Source organism: Ceratotherium simum, chromosome 3 (genome assembly GCF_057802395.1).
Source record: "Ceratotherium simum simum isolate JZ-2026a chromosome 3, ASM5780239v1, whole genome shotgun sequence".
Taxonomy (NCBI): domain Eukaryota; kingdom Metazoa; phylum Chordata; class Mammalia; order Perissodactyla; family Rhinocerotidae; genus Ceratotherium; species Ceratotherium simum.
In genome coordinates, this window is record NC_141902.1 from 41753527 (window position 1) to 41776891 (window position 23365).

At 39.3% G+C, this 23365-nt stretch overlaps 1 protein-coding gene across 3 annotated transcripts; it reads left to right on the forward strand.

Annotated features, from left to right (window-relative positions):
- The first annotated feature begins 1676 nt into the window (after positions 1-1676).
- AFG2B (AAA ATPase AFG2B) lies at positions 1677-22856 on the forward strand. 3 transcript variants are annotated; one of them, XM_087426798.1, is made up of 8 exons: positions 1677-2839; positions 3840-4025; positions 9219-9377; positions 11965-12174; positions 12660-12852; positions 14263-14393; positions 18994-19119; positions 20516-22856. In XM_087426798.1, exons 1-8 carry the CDS (start codon positions 1745-1747, stop codon positions 20681-20683), a joined length of 2268 nt encoding a protein of 755 aa, XP_087282924.1. In that variant the 5' UTR covers positions 1677-1744; the 3' UTR covers positions 20684-22856. The 3 variants fall into 3 exon arrangements, 2 of the variants coding, with proteins under 2 accessions (XP_087282924.1, XP_014636166.2); XM_014780680.2 differs by having other exon boundaries at positions 12660-12884; positions 14259-14393; positions 20516-22853; XR_015550460.1 differs by lacking the exon at positions 20516-22856 and having other exon boundaries at positions 14259-14393; positions 18994-19117.
- Positions 22857-23365: the final 509 nt, after the last annotated feature.

The following is a 23365-nucleotide window of genomic DNA, read 5'->3' on the forward strand; positions in this document are numbered from 1 at the left end:
TATATTAGGGTTGAACATAATATTAAAATGGAAACATAAGAAAAATTAGCATTCATGGATCTATAGATGACTCATGCTACTGGCTTAACCATTTTCTTTAGATTTTTCACAATTATGGTATGTTTCACACCCTGAAATATACTTAATATGTAATATTATTGATGCTGACAGCACACAAATAAGGTGCAATCATTATTCTAAAAAAGAAACACGTTCCAACTATTTCTTTTGAATATTAGATTTGTTGCTAATTAAGAATGTTTATAGTTAATTTATCATTAGACAGATTGTAACCTTGAAAGTAGCAACTGAAATCAAGAGAAACTATTTGTTAAATGCATCTCTTCAGGAAAATCTCACAAAAGATTTCCTTTAGCAAGACTATTTGAAACAACTCAAAGCTAGAGTTATTTCTAGGCTATATAGCAAGATAAATTCAGTTTGTTTGGATTTTGATCCACCACTAAATTTTGGATTTGGGGACAGTCTCATTTTGATATTTAATACAGCAATTAAATTATAACTTGGAAAGTGAGGTTTGAAAATGGTCTGAGGCATGGAGAAATCATGTAAAAATAAGTAACTATATAGACAACAGACAATTTCATCCACCTGGGTGTGAATCTTGGGAAAACCTCGTAGAAGCCATAGTTGAGAACACTTCAAATTCAACAATCCTGCGACCTTCGGGCTTATCTGGTTCTGGACTCCCTCTTGTGGTTCTACATTTTGGTGTTTTAATTGGTACTTTTCAGTTCATAGAATCAGCAATCTTTTTGATAAGCAGAATTAAAAAGGATAGGAAATGTATTCCAGCTGATATGGAGGAAATTCCCTGCGGGGAGAGGAAGGGAAAGGTGGAAAGAGAATAGCAGGCAGTAATCTTAATAATGTAGACAAGCATCATCTCTAATACAGGACTTAGTACTGCTGTGCCTCAAACAGGCAATAAGCATTTATCACATGAACAGAAAAGGTTATGATTAAGTCGTCAAAGAACATTCAAAGGAGTAAATCAGGAATCTGAACAGAATGTACTGTGCTACAAATACATTAGATGGCCTGATTTTCCTTCTCTCTCCTCTCCAAGGGACTTAAATGCTACACTGTACTTCTTTCTTGCGCTGCTGGTGCTTTTCTATACGAAGGGCACGCATGAACCTTCCAAACAGGTTGGAACGCAGGTTATGGAAGGCGCCAAGGCTGTATTTCTGTTACTCCAAGTCACCTAAGACATTAGCACCAAAGCACTCCAAAATACTGTACCCATGGGGACAGTCGAGGTTTCTTCATAAAATAGCACAGTCTCTATGCTGATACTCCAAAGGCGCAGGTGGTGATGCTCGAGTCCGAGAGCCAGAGCAAGAGTACGCTATGCCCGTGACTCCCCAAGCCACCAAGGTACATGCTTACTGACCCAGTGAAGTTAGCTTACGCTGCCTCCCAGCGGCCTCCCACACACCTGTAACAAAGACCCTGTCCGTTAAGCTCTGGAACGGGCGACTGCATTTCATCAAACCGGACACCACAACAAACTAGACCCGAGGCCGAAGCGTTGTCTATAGGCCCGAGGCCGAAGCATTGTCTAACTTTCCGATTGGCCCTTTCGGCCTCCTAGCAACTGAGTGTCTTCCCTGGCGCATGCGCGTCACCTTCTTCCGGCCGAGAAGCGCGGGGTACAGGCTTTTCCGGCCCGAGTGGAATTGCTACCGCGCTCTGCTTGGCCTCGCTTCCTCCGTGTGCAATGGCTCCGGACTCAGGTCCCTCTCCCGAAGGGCCGCTCTTAAAGCTGCTACCGTTAGACGCCAGGGACCGGGGCACGCAGCGCTGTCGCCTGGGCCCGAGCGCCCTCCGCGCTTTGGGCGCGCACTTGGGCTCGGCGGTGAAGATCTCGCTGCCTGACGGCGGCTCCTGCCTCTGTACCGCCTGGCCGCGGCGGGACGGAGCGGAAGGCTTTGTGCAACTGGACCCGCAGTGCGCGAGCCGCGGGGCGGCGGTGGGGGCGCCGGGGTCCCGGGGGAGTCTCAGCCTGAGCTGCCTCCGCCTGGTGCCCTGCCCGCCCCTTCAGCGCCTCACCGTGTGGCCGGTGTTGCGCGAGCGGGCGGGGGCGCCCGGTGCCCCGAATCCAGCCGCGGTGCTGGAGGCGGCGCAGGAGCTGCTGAGGAACCGACCGGTCTCCCGGGGCCACGTGGTGGCCGCTCCGCCGGGCGCCCCCGGCCCGGTGGCCGCCCTGCACATCGTCAGCGGGACGCCCAGCCCGGAGCCGGCCGGGCTGGTCACCCCTCGCACCCGTATCGGTCTCGGCGAGGAGCCTCCGGCAGAGGCGGAGCCGCAGCCCGAGGTGCCCTTGGGGGGCCTTTCGGAGGCGGCCGACTCGCTGCGGGAGCTCCTCCGCCTGCCGCTCCGCTACCCGCGCGCCGTGGCCGCGCTGGGGCTCGCAGTGCCGCGCGGGGTGCTGCTGGCGGGCCCCCCCGGAGTGGGCAAGACCCAGCTGGTGCGGGCCGTGGTCCGGGAGGCGGGCGCCGAGCTGCTGGCCGTGAGCGCCCCCGCGCTGCAGGGCGCCCGGCCCGGCGAGACCGAGGAGAACGTGCGGCGGGTCTTCCAGCGCGCCCGGGAGCTGGCCAGCCGCGGGCCCACCCTCCTCTTCCTGGACGAGGTCGACGCCCTGTGTCCCCGGCGGGGCGGCCCACACCGAGCCCCCGAGAGCCGCGTGGTGGCCCAGGTGTTGACGCTGCTAGACGGCATCGGTGGAGACCGCGAGGTGGTGGTGGTGGGATCCACCAACCGGCCGGATGCGCTTGACCCAGCGCTGCGCAGACCTGGGAGATTTGACCGAGAGGTAAATAGGCCCGGTCGGTTAGCCCTTTGCCTCTGGATCCTCGGCCTCTTCTGGCCCTGGTTGAGAGTCGGTGAGGCTGGAGTGGGGGTCTTTGTAACGCAGAGAACACATTTCTCTGTCCATATATGATCTTTGAGCCGGGACCTGTTTTTCCCTAGAGTCAAATTGTCCTGAGAAGCAAAGTGGCCATTAGGGATTAGTTTTGTCGTTCAGTTCCTGAGGATGAGTACTGTTATCAGTAATGTTAATCTTTAAGGGACTAGGTCTGCTACATGTGTATTAAACTCTTACGGATTTGGAATGAGAATTTAGAGGGACAGCCTCAAGAAGTAACTGTTGAAATAAAAAGGGAGAAGGCAGGGAAGAACTAATCAGAGCAGACATTAGTTCTTCTGGATTTATTCATTCCTTGTCAGGATGCCAGCATCCCATCCCGCAATGGAGAAAGTACCCACAATTGCTCACTGAGTTGCCGGGAAGGTTGAGTATTCAAAGCTGTCCTGTTTTATAAGCTTCAGTCCTAACTTGATTCTTGATTTCTATTAAATAGTTTGAATAGTGGTTAATTTAAGTGATGTTTGAACTTTGTGGTAGGATTTTAAAAAGAGAAGATAATTGCCTACTTTTAGCCTAATCTGTTCAGAGCTTGAATGGATTTCTTCCTTGCACCCTCTAGTACCTGTCACCTGAATAAGCTCTGAAAGGGCAGGGACCTAGATTATCTGGTTTGCTATTGTATCCTTGGCTCCTAGAACTTGGTAGGGTCTCAAAAATGACAAATAAAAACTTATTAAATGACATAATTTTCATTGTGCAACTTTCTAGCCAGTGTTACTCCTCTGGAAAATTAGGATATTCACATGTTCAGAATCTAAGCATGCTTAAGACTACTTAGTAATAATTGCAGATTTGTTCACTAAATATTATACATGTTTGTGAGGATAAAAAGTAATACTTTAAACTGTAAACTTTAATTTTTCTTTTTTTGCTTTGTGTATAGGTTGTCATTGGGACTCCCACACTTAAACAAAGAAAGGAGATTCTACAAGTGATTACCTCGAAGATGCCCATCTCCAGTCAAGTCAATTTGAGCCTCCTTGCAGAAATGACAGTTGGCTATGTTGGCGCTGACCTGACTGCACTCTGTAGGGAGGCTGCCGTGCACGCTCTGCTTCATAGTGAGAAGGTAAAAGTATTGATTTATGACCATCTACATTAAACATTTTATTAATGTAACAAATTAATTTGGGAATAAAAAAGTGGTAAGTATATTTTCTTGGAACTTTTGATACTTTCCACAGCTGTTTCCTTACATACAGTTGGCCTCTGTACCTGCGTATGGGTTCCCTTATCCGGGCCGAGTAAGAGACTTGAGCATCCTCGGAGTTTGGTATCTGCGGTGGTCCTGGAACCAATCCCCCTCGGATACCAAGGGACACCTGTGTATTTTTACATCTCAACTCCATATAGATAGTATATGACTGAAAGTGGGGATGGAGGGCTGAGTCCTGCAGGTCTACCCAGGGCATTTTCCCCCACTCTCATAGTAATTCCCTAGTGCTAAAGCCTAGAGCAGCCAGAAAAAAGACAGTGTGGCTCCAGAAGAATCAAACATATTTCTTTTGAATTTTGTTTTATTTTGAAGCAATTTCAGGCTTAGAGAAAAGTTGCCGAAATAATACAAAGAATTTCTATGTATCCTTCACCCAGATTCTTCAAATGTAACATTTTACCACATTTGCTGTATCATTCTCTCTTCACGTGTGTGTGTTTATATATGTGTGTGTGTATTTTCTGAAACATTTGAGAATATACTGCAGCCATGATGCCCTTTTAGCCTTGAAAACTTGAGTGTGTGTTTCCTAAAACAAGGACTTTAACCACAGTACAATTATCAAGATGAGGTTAACACTGACAGGATACTTTTACCTAATCAATGTAGACCTTATCCAAATCTCTCCATTTGTCCCACTGATTTCCTTTTTATCAAAAATTTAAAAAGGAAAAAAGAAAAAATTATTTTCTAATGCAGGATTACACGTTGCATTTAGTTGTCATGATTTCTTAATCTTCTTTAATCTAGAACCATTCTTCTAGAGTCTTTCAGAAGACTTTCTTTTCATTCTTTCTTTTATGACTTTAACTTTTTAAGAGTACAGGTCAGTTATTCTGTAGAATATTTCACAGTTTGGGTTTGACTAATGTTTCCTCATGATTTGATTCAGGTTTTGCGTTTTTGGCAGGAATGTCACAGAAATGATACTGTGTTCTTATCATTGCATCTCCTAACTAGCAGTTGATACCTCTGTCCTGTTACTAGTGAAGTTAACTTTGATTTCTTGGATAAGGTGGTATCTCTGATATTTCTCCATTGTCAAGATACTATTTTTCCCTTTGTTATTATAAGTATCTTGTAGGGAAAATAACCTTTTCTAACCCAGGAGAAGTTTGGATGCCTGGAATTTTATTTAAATTTGTCTTTAACAGTCACATCTTTAATTCATGACCACCTTTCTTAAAAATGTTTAGGATATTAGCTTAAGTATAATAGTTTTCAACACTATGGATTGGAAAATCTGTTCACTTTGTATGTAACACATAATCCTGAATCCCTAAACTCTTTCAGAAAAAAATTAATTTCAGCATGCTGAGGATTCTGGGACAAAGTTTTTAATCTCTATTGTAACATTAAAATTGTCCTTTGATCTTATAATTTCTAAGACCCAATTTTGAGTTTGTTTAAACTATAAAAGGATGATTTATCATGCTAACTTTTGAAAACCTTTTTACCTAGATAATTTCCATCCTTCCTCATTTCCTTTTTTTTATTTTTGCTCTTACGCTGAAGGTGGGGAAGGAGTTATGTGAACTTGTAAGTCCTCATCTTGTGGATTTAGAACCAAAACTGCTTGAAGATTTGATGACAAGTCCCATGTGTAAAGGTGTGAGAATATATGCCTTCTGAGGGGAGGACAAGCATGCCAGGAGATGGGAAAGGAGATTTACATTTAGGATTCCCTGTGCTTTGAAGTTCCAGGTTTGACCTTAAGCATCTTGGCTTAGGTGGACCAGCCAGCTGCTGTCTCCTAGGGTGGAGCCCCCTGCTACTTCAGGAGGGGCCTGCCCAGGCGTAGTTGCCACAGGTGGTGGCTCAGTTCATAAACAACCAGGGGAAGTGGAAAGAAGAAAGGCAAAAAGGAAGAAGGGACACAGGCGTCTGGGAAGGTACTGGCTCCGTCTTTTTCTTCTCTCCCCTCCAGGCAGCTGCCTCTGTCTGTGCCAGGGCAGACAAGGGACACAATAAAATTTGTTCACCTTTTTGTGAAGTGTTCCTGTTAAGGGATTAGAAATATAGTTTAACATATACACGCAGAGAGGAAAGAATTTTGTCTGCCTGAAAGGATTATGAGAATCAAGTGAAATAATGTACACACAAGTGATCTTGAAGTATAAATGGGATTTTCAAATGTTAGTTAGTTAGTTACTAAAAGTTAATTAGTATTCAGGTACCCAACATTTAACACTGCTAGCCAGTACAAAAAAAAGCTATTGTAAAAAATTATTTAATAGTGTTCTTTGTGAGAAATTATACAAGATAAAAAATTATAAAGAAAGTAAAAATTGCCTGAAATCTCACCTCCCAGAGATTATAATTATTAACATTTTTTAGTTACGCTGTTCAGAATAGCTCTATACCTATATATTCACTTATATAATCTTACGTAAATGGAATAAAATAGTTTGTTATTGCAAGTGGGAATTTTGGGACAACTAGATGTTCAGAATTTGATATAAGAGGGCAAATACTTATATATAATACAGATATTACAAATAGAAATATAGAGAGTTTTTAACTGTAACAAAAAATCTGCTTCACTAGAATGAACAAGGAAATTGCAAGAATTCTCCAAGATAGAATCTTAGAGTGAAGACAGCCTTTCTAAGCATAACATAAAACCCAATAGCCAAAAAGGAAATGATTTACTAATTTGACCATTTTGGAATAACAAAAAAATACTGTAAGCAAAGGTAAGACATGAGTCAGACTGGGAAAAATACTTTTAGCCATGACAAAAAGAACAATTTCCTTGATATAGAAAGAACTCTCACAAATCAATAAGACCAGCAATCCAAGAGAAAATGGGTAATAAGATATGAACAGGTAGTTGATAGTAAAAAGATTATAAATGGCCAATAAACATGAAGAATCCTCATCTTTACTTTCTTTAAAAATTAGTCTCTTTCAGTTCTTTTTCTTTTTTTAAATTTTTTATCTCGAAATAATTAAAACTTCAAAGAGAGTTGCAAGATAGAGAACTCCCTCTAAGTCCTTTACCCAAGTTCACCAGTTTTTAGCATTTTGCCCAATGAGCTCTATCATTCTCTTTCTCTCTCTCTCTGTATGTATATGTATACTCATTATTTATTTCTCTGAATTATTTGAGAATGGATTGCATACGTCATAATCCATTATCCCTTAATATTTCTTTTTATTTGTTGAGGAAGATTCACCCTGAGCTAACATCTGTTGCCAATCTTCCTATTTTTTTGCTTGAGGAATGTTAGCCCTCAGCTAACATCTGTGCCAATCTTCCTCTATTTTGTATGTGTGTTGGTGCCACAGTGTGGCTGACGAGTGGTGTAGGTCCATGCCTGGGATCTGAACCCGCAAACCATGCTGTGGAAGCAGAGCGCACCGAACTTAACCGGGGCCAGCCCCTCCCTTAATATTTTAATGTCTATTTCCTAAGAACACTATGGTCCCGTACATGACCGTAGTATGGTTATGTATAATCATTATATTCAAGAAATTTAACATTGATACAAAATGTTGTCAAATCTACGATTGAGACATATTCTGATTTTGGGAATTGTCTCAATCTTTTTAGCATTTTTTTCCTCCGGTACAGGATCTAGTCCAGGATAATTGTTGCGTGTAGTTTTTAGTTTCTTTTAATCTTGAACACTCCCATAGCTTTTTTTGTATGTGAGACATTAGACATTGACATTTTTAAGGATGCAGGTCAGTGATTTTATAGAATGTCTCTCAATTTGGGTTTGTCTAATGTTTCTTTATAGCCAGATTCAGGTTTTGCATGCCTCTTGGGAATACTACATGAGTGATAGTGTGTCCTTCTTAGGGTGTCACAGGTGGAGGCACAAGATATCCTCCTGCCCCTCATTGGTGATGCCTCTCATTGGACTGATGTGATCAGCCAGTCAAGGATTTGTCCAGTTTATCTGCTATATAGCTGTTGTTTTTCTCTTTGCAACTAATAAGAAATCTGTGAGGAGACCCTTTGAGATCGTGCAAATATCCTGCTTCATGGCAAGCTTTCCCTCCCCTACATTAATATCCATTGATGATTCTTGCCCCAAACAGCCTTTACTGTGATGGTTGCAAAAAAGCTGATTTTCTAATTCCGTCATTCCCTCTACCTCACTCTTAATTGAAGAAATTTAATTAACACAGTAATGAGTATCATTTCCTCTCTCACAATGGCAGAAATTTAAAAGTTTGGTAATGTCCAGTGTCAGAGAGGTGTAGGGAGAACAGCTTCATGTTATTGGTGCAGCTTTGAGGACAGTTTAGAATAGCTGTCAAAATTCTAAGTGTGCATACTCTTAAACCTAGTAATTCTGCTTTGAGGAAATTATATAAATGCTTGAACATGTGCACAAGGACTTTCAGTTGCAGCTTTGTTTAATTTCAAAATACTGGAGGGCCGGCCCCGTGGCTTGGTGGTTAAGTGCGCGCGCTCCGCTACTGGCGGCCCGGGTTCGGATCCCGGGCGCGCACCGACGCACTGCTTCTCTGGCCGTGCTGAGGCCACGTCCCACATACAGCAACTAGAAGGACGTGCAGCTATGACATACAACTATCTACTGGGGCTTTGGGGAAAAAATAAATTAAAAAAAAAAAAAAGACTGTAAACAACCTAAGGTTAAACAGAAGGATGTAGTTAAATTATGGTACACTCATACAATACTGTGTTATGCAATTATCAAAAAGAGTGAGGTAGAACTATATTAGTTGACATGAAAAGATTTGTAAGATAAGTGAAAAGTACAAATTAATATGTACAGTATGGTCCCATCTGTGTATCTGTTTGAAAGGGTATACATATGCTTATTGTCATAAAACATGGGAAGAATACACAGGAAACGGTTGACATCCTCTGGGGATGACTATTAGAGGGAGTTGGGTGAGAGAGACATTTAATTCTGTGTACTATGTGTATAAATTTCTTTATAATGATAACAAAATTTACAAATTCAAAAGAGGATTTACAAAAAAAAAGTAACCCTGCTTGTGTACCACAAAAAAGGCCCACCTAACTTTTGGTTTGATTTTACTTTTTTGGATGTATTTCTTCAGAATCAGGACAATCCGATGATTGATGAAACAGACTTTTTTGAAGCTTTTAAAAAGATTCAACCTTCATCATTTCGAAGTGTCATTGGACTAATGGACATAAAGCCTGTTGGCTGGGAGCAGATTGGTGGCCTTGAAGATGTAAAACTGAAGTTAAAACAGGTAAAATAGAGAGTCTGCTTGAGCCAGTAGAATATTACAGTTTAAGGGTAGTACATTTATGATGAAAACAAGCTACACTGAAACTGTTCTTACTGCCTTCACTGATGGGATTCTAACATGTAAATCCAGTGGTCACTTTTCAGCCCTTATTTAACTGGACTTGTATACACATTAAATACCATTTTTCATTTTTTCCAACCTCATCCTCTTTTTGTTTGTTTTTTGCTTTAAAGAGCTTATAATCTAGAACAGGAGTTAGCAAACTTTCTCTGTAGAGGGCCAGATACTAAATATTTTAGGGTTTGTGGGCCGTATGGTCTCTGTTGCAACCCCTCATCCCTGCTGTCGTAGCACAAAACCAGTGTAGACAACGTGTGATGAGTACTTGTGTTCTGATGGAGCTTATATATTTATGGACACTGAAATCGTATAATTTTCATCACATGTCACAAATTATTATTCTTTTGGGTTTTTTTTAGCATTTAAAAATGTAACAATGATTCTTAGTTCGTGGGCTGTACAAAATACAAATTCTTAGTTCGTAGATTTTGATTCTGATTTTGCCTTGGGTCTGGTAAAAGCCCGAAATTAGAATAAACAGTCACTATGGCCTGGATGGCTACTTGGTACTGGTTCTCATGGTGGATGTTGAGACACACAACTCTCCAGATCCTCTTACCTGCATTTCAGTTTCAGAAATTGACTTTGCCAATTTACGTTTGGGTGATCCTGCCGTAAAGAACTAGGTATCTCTAACCACACATACAAAAGACTGATTTATAAGTATCAATTACAATTTATTCGTCTTAACTAGGAGCTATATCTACATTGAACACTATAACCCTTGTGTCCGTGGATAAGCACATTTATAATGTGTCCTAATGTTTTACATGCATTGTCTCATTTAATCTTCACAAAATACATGAGAGAGATTAGCTGCACCTTCCTGTTGGAAACATTCTTTCTTTAGCTTTGAGATGTTAAACTTTCTTGCCTTTCTGAATACTTCTCTCTCGTGCTTTAAATGTTAGAGCTCCAAGCTCCTGGGAGTCCTCTTTGCATTCTCTGAATAAGTCTATGATCTCAATGCTTCAACTGTCCCCTGAAAACTGTTAACTCAAAAATCTTTATATCCAGTGTCGATCGTTCTTTTGATCATCAGAACTACTTAGCTGCCTGTCTACTGGACAACTCCCAGGGATCTCAAACTCAGCATGTCCAGAGTTCAGCTAATCAGCTCCACCTCTGCACCTGGGTTCCCTCCTTCAGTGAATACGGCCAGCCGCCCTATCCCCTGAGTCAGGAACCTGTCTTCTCAACACATGAGTCACATCATACACACGTGCAGCTTCCCCTCTGGATTTAGAACATAGTCCCTGCGTAAAATACAATTACATTTTTATGTTTCAAATCCATCCCTTCTATACCATCTGTACTGCCTTATTATTTTTGTAGTCTGAATCATTGTAAGAGGCTTCTAACTGGTTTCCCTTCCTCTAGTTTTATTTCCTTCCAGTCCGTTCTACATACTGCTTCCTCAATATTGACTAAAACTTTCAAGGCCCAGTGTGATCTGACTCCTACCTCCACTTCATTCTTTGCTCCATTGCTTTCTGTTCCTGCTGGGGGATGAATTAGACGGTTTCATGTGTCTCTGGTTGTATTGTTCCTTCTCCGTCGAGTGCCCTTCTCTGACCTGGTTGTTAGTTTATAAGCCTGTCTCTCCAACTAAAATATCAGTTCCTTAGGGGTAGGGGTCTTGTCTTATCCCTCTTTTGTAGAGGCAATATATCAGTAGTTAAGACACTGCCTGGGGTCAGTCTTTTTTCTGCCACCTCACTAGCAACATGACCCTGGCAAGTTACTTAACTTTTCTAAGCCTGAGTCTCTGCATCTGTTAAATTATGATGGTAACAAAACCATGTACTTCAGAAGTAGGGAGGCTTTATTTAGTATTCAGTTATCATTTATTGAGTGTATATTTTGTGAAGGTGTCATTCTAGGTCCTGGGGATTTAGAAGTGAACTTTGCTTACATTCTAGCAGGAGCAGAATGACAAACCCAACATGGAAAAGTAATAATTTCAGAGAGTGAATGAATAAGTGCTCCAAAAGTAAAAGATGGGCAGTAGCGTAGAGTGACTAGGAGGAGGAGGGTCTTCTTTAACTACAGTGGTTAAGGAAGACCTCCCCAAGGAAATGACATTTGAGCTGAGACCTGAATGATGAGGGATAGCCACACAAAGATCTGGAGGGAGGGTTCAGGCAGAGAGAAGAGCAGGGAAAGGGCCTGAGAGGGGACTGAACTGGGGTGTTGGGGTGATGGTCAGGTTATGTAAGGCCTGTAAGTAGTGGTAGGTGAGGAGTCTGGATTTGGGCTGTATTCTAATTCTGACGGGAAGTCATTGAAGCAGGAAGTGATGTGACCTGACTCAGGTATAAGATCACTGGCTGCTGTGTGGAGAATGGACTGCACATCCAGCTCTTAACAGGTACCTGAGAGTTGTTGAATGAAAAAATGCATTTACTGAATTATTTGATGTTTTATTGTTATACTAAAACAACTGTCTCTTTTTGTGTACTTGTAGAGCATTGAATGGCCTCTGAAGTTCCCTCGGGAATTTGTTAGGCTGGGCCTGACACAACCAAAGGGAGTTCTCCTGTATGGTCCCCCTGGATGTGCTAAAACCACCCTGGTGAGGGCCCTGGCCACAAGCTGTCATTGCTCTTTTGTTTCAGTGAGCGGAGCTGATCTCTTTTCACCTTTTGTTGGAGATTCAGAAAAAGTCTTGTCTCAGGTTTGTTTGTTTGTTTTCCTCATGTAGTTAAGTTTACTTTTGAATTTTCATTTCATGCCATAAAGATAAACCTTATTTTTTAAAATATAAGTGGCTTTTTTCCTATTAGAAAAGTTATACATATTTATTTATAGAAAATACAGAAAAGTATAAATAAGAAATCCTATATAATTCCTCTACCTACTGTTAACATTTTGGTAAATTTCCTTTGTCTTTCTGTTTCCTTGGGCAGGAGATATGCGTTATTGTGACTTTTTATCACTTTTAAAATTCCGTAATATTAAATATTCTTCGAAAGTATAATTTTTAATCCCTACATAAGACTCTGTTGTTTCTTGTTTTATTTATTCATTCCCCAATTCTTAGACATTTGGAATTTCTTCTTTTTACATTTTTAAATTTATAATTAGTAATGCAGAAAACATACATTGACATGAAAAGGCACAGAGTATAGCTTTTTAATATTTCTATTTTCCTAACAAAAGGTATTTCGACAAGCAAGAGCAAATACTCCAGCAATTGTGTTTTTGGATGAAATTGATTCAATCTTGGGCTCTCGATCAATCAGCAAAACAGGATACGATGTTCAAGAGCGTGTTCTTTCTGTTCTCCTGAACGAATTAGATGGTGTTGGACTGAAGACGATAGAGAGAAGAGGAAGTACATCAGATCAACAGGGTAAATACAAGGAGCTGAAAAAAAATGAAGAGGTATTTATTAGCCAGAATACACCCAAAATCCAGGTCAACATTAAATAGAATGCATCTGCACTAGCTTTTCCTATGCTGGATTCATCTCATAGAAAGAATTATATAATTTCAATTTGACCCTGTTAGGATTTTTATAGAGCTGGTAAAAATTGTAATTTAGCTGGAAAGGTGAGGTAAAGTTTATAATAAATTATATTAGATATATATGAATGTGAATTTTATTTTTCCTAAGTTTTAGAAATATAACTTTACATATTGCTAATGGGGAAGGGAGTTTCTTCTTATTTCTATATCCTGAAAAACCAGTGTTCATTTCTTTCTAAAATTTTTTATATGAAACAAAACAGATGATTATTTCCAATAATCTTAGTAATTGAGAACTTCCAGTTTTCTTGAGTAGGTTTCCTTGGTTATAATGAAGTTAGAATGACCTTTGGAAGTCCCCTTCCTCCCTTCTGAGCCTTCTCCAGGTAGAGTTTGGTGTCCTTAAATAATTCCTGATAGTATTTTTCTTTTATTCTTTTCTTGTTCTTACTTGTTTCCCATTTTTAAAATCATTCCATGGAAGGAGAGTCTTACAGCTCCTTAGGAACATATGCCACTAGAATTCAAAGTGACCCGTGAGGTTATCTAATCAAATCTCCTCATAATGCAGGAATTCCTTCTACAGCATCTGACAGGTGGTTACCCAGCCTCTGCTAAAATCCTTGCAGATAGAGAGAACTCACTGCTTTGAGAGAGCACATCACTGAAGGACTGCTCTGATTATTCAGTTCAGCAAACAATTTTGAACGCTTAGCATGTGTAAGGCCTTGCCCTGACTGCTTCTAGATATTTCTTATCTTCATTCAGAATTTACATACCTGCAAGTTATGTTAATTGTCATATTTCTGCCTCTGGAAGAAAAATAAATAAAAAGTAAAGTAAATCTCCCTCTTCAAGGACATGCGAGCCAAGACTTTTCACAGCCATACATCTCCATGTTAGTCATGTGCTGTTTTTTCACATCGTCCGTTTAAGGTGTAGGCATTCACTGGGGCTCAGGTGCATTCAGGTCACCAGGTAGACGTTCTCTGCTGTGGTATAAGGAGAGTATAAAGGTATAACTTTTCATTGGTTCTCACATGGCGAGATGTCCCTCAGGACTTGCCAGTCCCTTCACCATGTGCAGAAAGTAGCCCTTTGATTAATAATTTGTTTCTGGGGTACCTTGATATTGAGAAGGTGGTCTGGATAGGAGTATAAACATTCCGGTCCCAAGAAAAAGATATCCCTATTTAAAAATAAATGGGCCTTCAGATTTGTTATTAAAAAAAAAGATACATTTAATTAACAATTTATTGACATGACTTTGTGTTGTGTGTTTTCCCTCAGTTAGAGTTACAAGAAGTTTTTAATCAAAATGTCATGATTGTTGCGGCAACAAATAGACCTGACGTGTTAGATGATGCCTTGTTACGGCCTGGAAGATTAGATAAGGTTATTTATATTCCGCCTCCAGATGAAAAGGTAATTATTGCATGCATTTGCTCTGTGCTCATTCTTAACAACACAACATTGTCTGAGATCTAAGGATCCTGGCAGAACTGAATCCCAAACTGGATGTGGGTGTCCATGGTGTGTGTCTTACACTGGGTTCTGCATTCTTTCTTGTCTGGTGGTACTTCATAAATCATCTTGTGTGTGTGTGTGTGTGTGTGTGTGTGTGTGTGTGTGTGTGAGGAAGATTAGGCTTGAGCTACCATTTGTTGCCAATCCTCTTTTTGCTGAGGAAGATTGGCCCTGGGCTAACATCTGCTCATCTTCTTCTACTTTATATGAGGGACGCCTGCCACAGCATGGCTTGATAAGCGGTGTGTAGCTCTGCACACAGGATCCAAACCTGTGAACCCCGGGCCAAGGAAGTGGAGCGTGTGAACTTAGCCACTGTGCCACTGGTCTGGTCCCCATAAATCATCATTTTGATCTGCTTTTGCTGGGTACTCCGGCCCTGTTTTCAGAGAAACATAAGCTTAAAAGTAAGGTAGTTATTTCAGTGTTGTAGCAGATTCAAAACACTGCGTTTGTTGAGTCTACTCAGTGTTATTTTGCAACTAGAGTGGAGGAATCCTGACGTGTTAAAAGGGTTTTGGAGATTATCTGGGTCAGCATCCTTATTTTACAGTGGAGAAATCTGATACAGAGATTACAAAATGTATCCACAGCCAAAGAATCAGTAAATCCTTTGCTCTTAACATCCAGAGCCTCTGGCAGGGAATGGTGAAAGACAGACAGAACGAATTTTTTCCTTCCTTGGGTTTTTATCAAGTTTTGAAAGGATGAAAAAACATTTTTAATGTCTATTATGTTTTTTAATTGTGTCTGATAATTCATGCATTTTTTTTTAATTTTTTGTTTATTGCAGTTTATAACATTGGTTTATAACATTGTATAAATTTCAGGTGTACATCATTATACTTCTATTTCTGCATAGATTACATCATGTTCACCACCCAAATACTAATTACAACCCATCACCACACTCATGTGCCAAATTATCCCTTTCGCCCTCCTCCCTCCCCACTTCCCCTCCGGTAACCACCAATCCAATCTCTGTCTCTATGTGTTTGTTTATTGTTGTTATTATCTACTACTTAATGAAGGAAAGCATACGGTATTTGTCCTTCTCCCTGTGACTTATTTCACTTTGCATAATACCCTCAATGTCCATCCACGTTGTCACAAATGGCTGGATTTCATCGTTTCTTATGGCTGAGTAGTATTCCATTGTGTATATATACCACATCTTCTTTATCTGTTCGTCCCTTGATGGGCTCTTAGGTTGCTTCCAAATCTTGGCTATTGTGAATAATGCTGCAGTGAACACAGGGGTGCATGTATCTTTACACATTGGTGTTTTCAAGTTCTTTGGATAAATACCCAGCAGTGGAATAGCTGGATCATATGGTAGTTATATCCTTGATTTTTTGAGGACTCTCCATACTGTTTTCCATAGTGGCTGCACCAGTTTGCACTCCCACCAGCAGTGTATGAGAGTTCCCTTCTCTCCACATCCTCTCCAACACATGTTGTTTCCTGTCTTGTTAATTATAGCCATTCTGACGGGCATGAGGTGATATCTCATTGTAGTTTTGATTTGCATTTCCCTGATAGTTAATGATGTTGAACATCTTTTCATGTGTCTGTTCGCCATCTGTATATCTTCTTTGGAGAAAAGTCTGTTGAAGTCTTTTGCCCATTTTTTAATTGGGTTGTTAGTTTTTTTGTTGTTGAGATGCGTGAGTCCTTCATATATTTTGGAGATTAAGCCCTTATCATATGTATGGTTTGCAAATATCTTCTCCCAATTATTAGGTTGTCTTTTCGTTTTGTTGATGGTTTCCTTTGCTGTGCAGAAGCTTTTTAGTTTGATGTAGTCCCATTTGTTTATTTTTTCTGTTGTTTCTCTTGTCCAGTCAGACATGTGCTTGAAAATATGTTGCTAAGACCGATGTCGAAGAGCGTACTGCCTATGTTTTCTTCTAGAAGTTTCATAGTTTCAGGTCTTACATTCAAGTCTTTAATACTTTTGGAGTTAATTTTTGTGTATGGTGTAAGGTAAGGGTCTACTTTCATTTTTTTGCATGTGGCTATCCAGTTTTCCCAACACCATTTGTTGAAGAGACTTTCTTTTCTCCATTGTATGCTCTTGGCTCCTTTGTCAAAGATTAGCTGTCCATAGATGTGTGGGTTTATTTCTGGGCTTTCGATTCTATTCCATTGATCTGTGTGTCTGTTTTTGTGCCAGTATCATGCTGTTTTGGTTACTATAGCTTTGTAGTATATTTTGAAATCAGGGAGTGTGATACCTCCAGCTTTGTTGTTTTTTCTCAGGATTCCTTTAGCTATTCAGGGTCTTTTGTTGTTCCATATAAATTTTAGGATTCTTTGTTCTATTTCTGTGAAAAATGTTGTTGGAACTTTGATAGGGATTGCATTGAATCTATAGATTGCTTTGGGAAGTATGGACATCTTAACTATGTTAATTCTTCCAATCCAAGAGCACGGAATATCTTTCCTTTTCTTTGTGTCTTCTTCAATTTCTTTCAGCAATGTTTTATAGTTTTCAGTGTACAGCTCTTTCACCTCTTTGGTTAAGTTTATTCCTAGGTATTTTATTCTTTTTGTTGCAATTGTAAATGGGGTGGTATTCTTAATTTCTCTTTCTGCTACTTCGTTGTTAGTGTATAGAAAGGCAACTGATTTTTGTGTGTTGATTTTGTATCCTGCAACTTTACCGTATTTGTTTATTACTTCTAAAAGTTTTCTGGTGGATTCTTTAGGGTTTTCTATGTATAAAATCATGTCATCTGCAAATAGTGACAGTTACACTTCTTCCTTTCCAATTTGGATCCCTTTTATTTCTTTCTCTTGCCTGATTGCTCTGGCTAGGACTTCCAGTACTATGTTAAATAGGAGTGGTAACAGTGGGCATCCTTGTCTTGTTCCTGTTCTTACAGGGATAGGTTTCAGTTTTTCACCATTGAGGATGATGTTGGCTGTGGGTTTCTCATATATGGCCTTTATTATGTTGAGGTACTTTCCTTCTATACCCATTTTATTCAGAGTTTTTATCATGAATGGATGCTGTATCTTGTCAGATGCTTTCTCTGCATCTATTGAGATGATCATGTGATTTTTATTCTTCATTTTATTAATGTGGTGTATTACGTTTATTGATTTGCGAATGTTGAACCATCCTTGCATACCTGGAATAAATCCCACTTGATCATGGTGTATAATCTTTTTAATGTATTGTTGTATGCAATTTGCTAATATTTTGTTGAGGATTTTTGCATCGATGTTCATCAGTGATATTGGCCTGTAATTTTCTTTTTTTGTGTTGTCCTTTTCTAGTTTTGGTATCAGGGTAATTTTGGCTTTGTAGAATGAGTTAGGGAGCTTCCCCCCCTCCTCAATTTTTTGTAAGAGTTTGAGAAGGATAGGTATTAAGTCTTCTTTGAATGTTTGGTAGAATTCACCAGGGAAGCCGTCTGGTCCTGGACTTTTATTTTGGGGGAGGTTTTTGATTACTGTTTCAATCTCCTTACTGGTGATTGGTCTATTCAAATTCTCTACTTCTTCTTGATCCAGTTTTGGAAGGTTGTATGATTCTAAGAATTTATCCATTTCTTCCAGATTGTCAAATTGGTTGGCATATAGCTTTTCATAGTATTCTCTTATAATCTTTTGTATTTCTGAGGTCTCTGTTGTAATTTCTCCCCTTTCAGTTCTGATTTTACTTATTTGTGCCTTCTCTTTTTTTCTTGGTGAGTCTAGCTAAAGGTTTGTCAATTTTGTTTATCTTTTCCAAGAACCAGCTCTTGGTTTTATTAATTTTTTCTATTTTTTTTTAGTCTCTATTTCATTTATTTCTGCTCTGATTTTTATTATTTCCCTTCTTCTACTGATTTTGGGCTTTGTTTGTTCTTCTTTTTCCAGTGCCTTTAGGTGCATTGTTAGATTGTTTATTTGAGATTTTTCTTGTTTGTTGAGATAGGCCTGTATTGCTATAAACTTCCCTCTTAGAACCGCTTTTGCTGTATCCCATAAATTCTGGCATGTCGTATTTTCATTTTCATTTGTCTCCAGGTTTCTTCGTTGACCCAGTCATTGTTCAGTAGCATTTTGTTTAATCTCCACGTATTCGTGGATTTTCTGATTTTCTTCCTATAGTTGATTTCTAGTTTCATACTGTTGTGGTCAGAAAAGATACTTGGTATTCATGCATTTGTTTTTAAACCATGTCTCATGGCTCTGTTTGCACCCAAAAGAGAGATTCATCATGTCTCTTAAAGAGATAGATCTATGGTTGGTGATTTTAAAAATCAATTATATAAATATTAAAAGTTTATCATGATATCATTATTTTTACCATTGTCATATGAGCCCTTGGTAAGTTACTCTTTCTTACCTCTTCAGAAGAAGCGATTCTTTCTTACTGTTTGATCTTAAATATATGTACGTTTGCTGTAATTTGATAGGAAATTCTAACTTGAAATGTTGAATATAGCATTGTGTCAAACATAAATGTTATAAGGTTATAAACATATTTTTGTTGTTGTTCCAGGGCAGGCTTTCTATTTTGAAAGTCTGTACAAAAAACATGCCAATAGAGCCTGATGTTTCCTTAGAAAACCTAGCAGCAGAAACCTGTTTTTTCTCTGGAGCTGATCTTGGAAACCTCTGTAGAGAAGTAAGTTAATTAGTGAAGAAACCTATGGTTCAAAACATTTCTTCATTTATTCAGATCTTCATTCACTGGGTGGTATTTACTGAAAGACTTCTATGTGGCCGGCACCATGTAAGGTGAGACAGATGCGGCCTCTTCGCTTCCCTTACGGAGCTTACAGGTTGATGGTGGGGCGCACAGAGAGGCAAATCGTAATACTGAATTGGCAGTTGAAAATATACCGTGAGTTGGGGAAGTTTAGGGTGCTGTGGGAGCCCCTAGGAAGGACACCAATCCAGACTTAACAGTGTCAGAGAAGGCTTTCTGAGAGAAGGCATGTGTGAACTGAAATTGGAAGGATGATTAGGGAGTTAGCCAGGCTAAGGGAGGTAAGGGGAGTGTTTGAGGCAGAGATTGGAGGGAAGAAATGACATGACATTGTTGAAGAGGTGTCTAACGGCTAGATCACACAGGTCCTTGTAAGCCACTTTATGGCATTTAGATTTTATTTTGAGGGCAAAAGAAGCCATTGTAGGTCTTTCCCTTTCCATAAACTTTTATTAAATATGACATTCAGAAAAATGCACAAATTATAAAGATACAGTTCATTGAATTAACATAAAGTGAACACACTCGTATAACCACCACTCGGGTCAAGAAAGAACATTATCAACACCCCAGAAGCTTCCCTTGGGCCTTCCCAGTCTCTATCCTAAGAGGGAACCACGCCCCTGACCTCCAGCACTGGAGGTTAGTTTTGCCTGCTTTTGCACTTTATATAAATGGAACCATACGGTATACTTTTCTATCTGCTTCTGTAACTCAAGACTGTTGGTGAAATTCATCTATGGTTTTGTGTGTAGCACTAGTTTGTTCACTTCCATAACTTTATGATACTCTAGAATATGAATATACCACATTTATCTTTTATTTTTGAACATTTGGGTTACTACTTTTTTGCTATTATGAATTATGCTGCTATGAACGATTTTGTACATGTCTCTTGGTATACGTGTGTATGTGTCTATTTCGTATAGTATATTCCTACGAAGAGAATTGCTGGGTCATAGAGTATGTGTTTGATCTGTTCATTTATGATCAGTGCTGTGTCCTGTTTAAAAACTCCACTCTGAGGTCAGGAAGATAGTCTCTCATCTTTAAAATATATAGATGGGTTCATAATGTATATATTATTCTGCAACTTGCTGTCTCTTTTTTCCCAATTAGAAAAGGAAAGATGGTCTACTAAGAGGACTTTTAATCACTTTGTTTAACTTTTTAGCTTAATGGTTTCAGTGTTGTGAATATTGGAATTCTATGAAGTGAGACTAAGATTTTTGCATTGGTATTTTAAATTATTACCATATATTATATAAAACAAAAATGAAGCAAATTAATTCCTATTGTTTATCTCTTATAGGCTGCCTTGCTGGCTCTGCAAGAAAATGGACTAGAAGCAACCACAGTGAAACAAGAGCACTTTCTAAAATCACTTAAGACTGTAAAACCATCCTTAAGTCACAAGGATTTAACTTTATATAAAAACTTATTTCAGAAACAAGGATTTTCTAACTTAGAGGATATTTAAAAATTACTTTACACAGCTGCTCAAGGATTAATTGAAATGTGAATTTGCGCTTTAGTTTGCGACTTCACACTTTGAGAGTTTGTGTGTGTGTTATTTCCTGTAAATAAAAAACTTGTGCCTGATAAGCTAAGATTTATCTTATTTCTAAAAGATATATTAAAATACCATAATTTAGGAAGAAAATGTACGTATGTGTGTTGATTTTGTAATGGGGGTGGTGGTGATTTTGTTTTGTTTTGACTGATTGCTTTTTTTAACTTTATTTTGAAATAATTTCATACTTACAGAAAAGTTGCAAGAATAGTACAAAGAACTCATATACTCTTAACCCGGATTCACCACTTTTTTACATTTTGCCATATTTGCTTTCACTCTTTCTCTCTCCACACACACGCAGTATTTTTCTGAACTATTTAAGAATAGATTTTATACACCATGCCCCTTTATCTCCTTAATACTTCAGTGTATATTTCTTACAAATAAGGTTATTTTCTTATATGACCACTGTGCAGTTATCAACTGCAGGAAATTTAACATTGATACTATATTCTAATCTGTCATCCAATGAATTTCATCCATTGTTCCAATAGTAATTTTTTTCCCATTAGAGGCAGACTTAGTATTTTATAGAACAATTGGCTCCTGATTTGTGTTTGTCTGGTGTCTCATCGTGACAGATTCAGGTTATGCATCACCAGTGGAGCGCTACAGAAGTGCCGTCACGTCCTCAGATCGCAGCTGGTGGTACGTGACATCTGCACATTATTGGTGACGTTAGTTTTGATCACTTGTTCATGGTATTGTCCAGTTTCTCCACTGTATAGCTACTATTTTTCCTTTTATAATTGTAAGTACTTTTTAAGGACATAGATTATATGTACATTTTTATTTTCCTTTATTACAAAAGTAATTAGGATTAAAAAGTAATTAGTAAAAGTAATTAGAATGCTAGAAAATACAGATAAACACAAAGAAAACACTTGGGTATGGAACTTTCCAGTACTTATACATGTATAAATAATTTTTTAAAACGATAAAAGCGGGGTATTGTAACTCTTGTGTTTCTCACCTAACAATATCTGGTTAAGCATCTTCCTGAGCCTTCACTCACAATGTGCCATACTAGGTGTTAGAGTGTAGTGGTGGGACAGACCCAGCACTGATGGGGCAACTGGGAGCACGGACCTCAGACAAACCATGCAGTGAATTAAGCACAACCAGGAGATGTGCTTCCACAGACGTAAAGGGTGCGATCAGAGCACAGTGCAGGAAATACAGGAAGTTGTAAGTGTTAAGCAGTTGTTGGAAAGTTTCCTATTGCTGACTGGAGCCAGGACTATTGATTAAGCAAAACCTCACTATTTGGGAATAAGTAAGGAAAAGACTTGTCTTAATTATAGATACAAAATATAATTCAATTCCAATTATTCTAACATACTGACTCTTCGCTTTTGAGTAGTAGGGAAAATACCTAGAAACCTTATTAGAATTCTGACAGTTTTCATTCATGTTCTCTATCAGTTACTGATTTTATAAGACAAGGCAGCTGTGAAGACTTCGCCGTCCCAAGGCCTGAGGCACCCTGGCCTGAACTCCTTAACTCAGACGCTAGCTGTGGGCTCCTTGTTTTTTTCTAGAAAAAGTTTCTAGTGGTCACGCTGGAAATTTAGTATCCATACTTTGGTTAGAGGCTGAGTTTTTATTTGAAAATGTCTTTTTAAATTGTAACTGTAACTTCTCAACAGAACATTGGAAGCTTGAGGACAAAATCCATGGGTCTCCTCTCACTGAAATACTCAATAAATGATGAAGTCAGATCAAAGATTTCTTTGACTCAGTTTTATGTGATTTCAAGATTGCTCTGGGCAACTTCCAAAAGCTGTGTTCTTAATTGGTGAGAAAATTAAAACACTTCAGCTTCTAAGCACCTGGGAAGTGTCAACAGTTTTCCCTGTACATTGAGCTCCAACTCTTTTCTGAGCCATATTAACAACCTTAAACAATACAGTACACCCTCAGACCTAAAATTTAGCAAATCCAGGATTTGCTAAACCTGATAAACTAGGCAGCCACTGAAGGATGGGCAGAAAGAATTTCAACAAAAAATATTTAATAAAAGAATATGCTATTTTTCTTATAAAGCCTGAGCTATTTTAATCCTGATTAAAATCTAAGTTTAAATTCCTGGAGTGGGAACTAAGCAGCCATGGCTCCATGCCTCTGCAAGCCTCAGTTTCAGCAGCTAGAGAAAGTTCTAGATGTTTCTGGCAATTAGGGTGGGGCAGGGAAGCTCCCCCAAGGGATTATTGGCTTTGGAACAGCCACAGAGGGTGATGCTGGTAAGTGTCCTGAGTGGGTTCCTTTGGGGGCTGCTAGGGTTTGAAGGGTGGGAGCTGTGCCTGCTAGTCATCCTGGGAAAGACCAAACTACACGTTGACCTTGCATCTCCCACAAGCTAAATAAACCTGGGCATTAACTGAAAGAGGCGCAAGTGTGGCTTTCTGGGTCTAATTCTCATGGCTGCAAATAGAAATAAGCAGATCTTAAAGGTTATATGGGCACATTATAATTGTATATACTATTTGTGAATTTTTAAAACGTTCTATTAGGAACATTTTCAAACATACATAAAAGTAGATTCATAGAATAACAAACTCCCACATACCTATCACCTAGATTGAA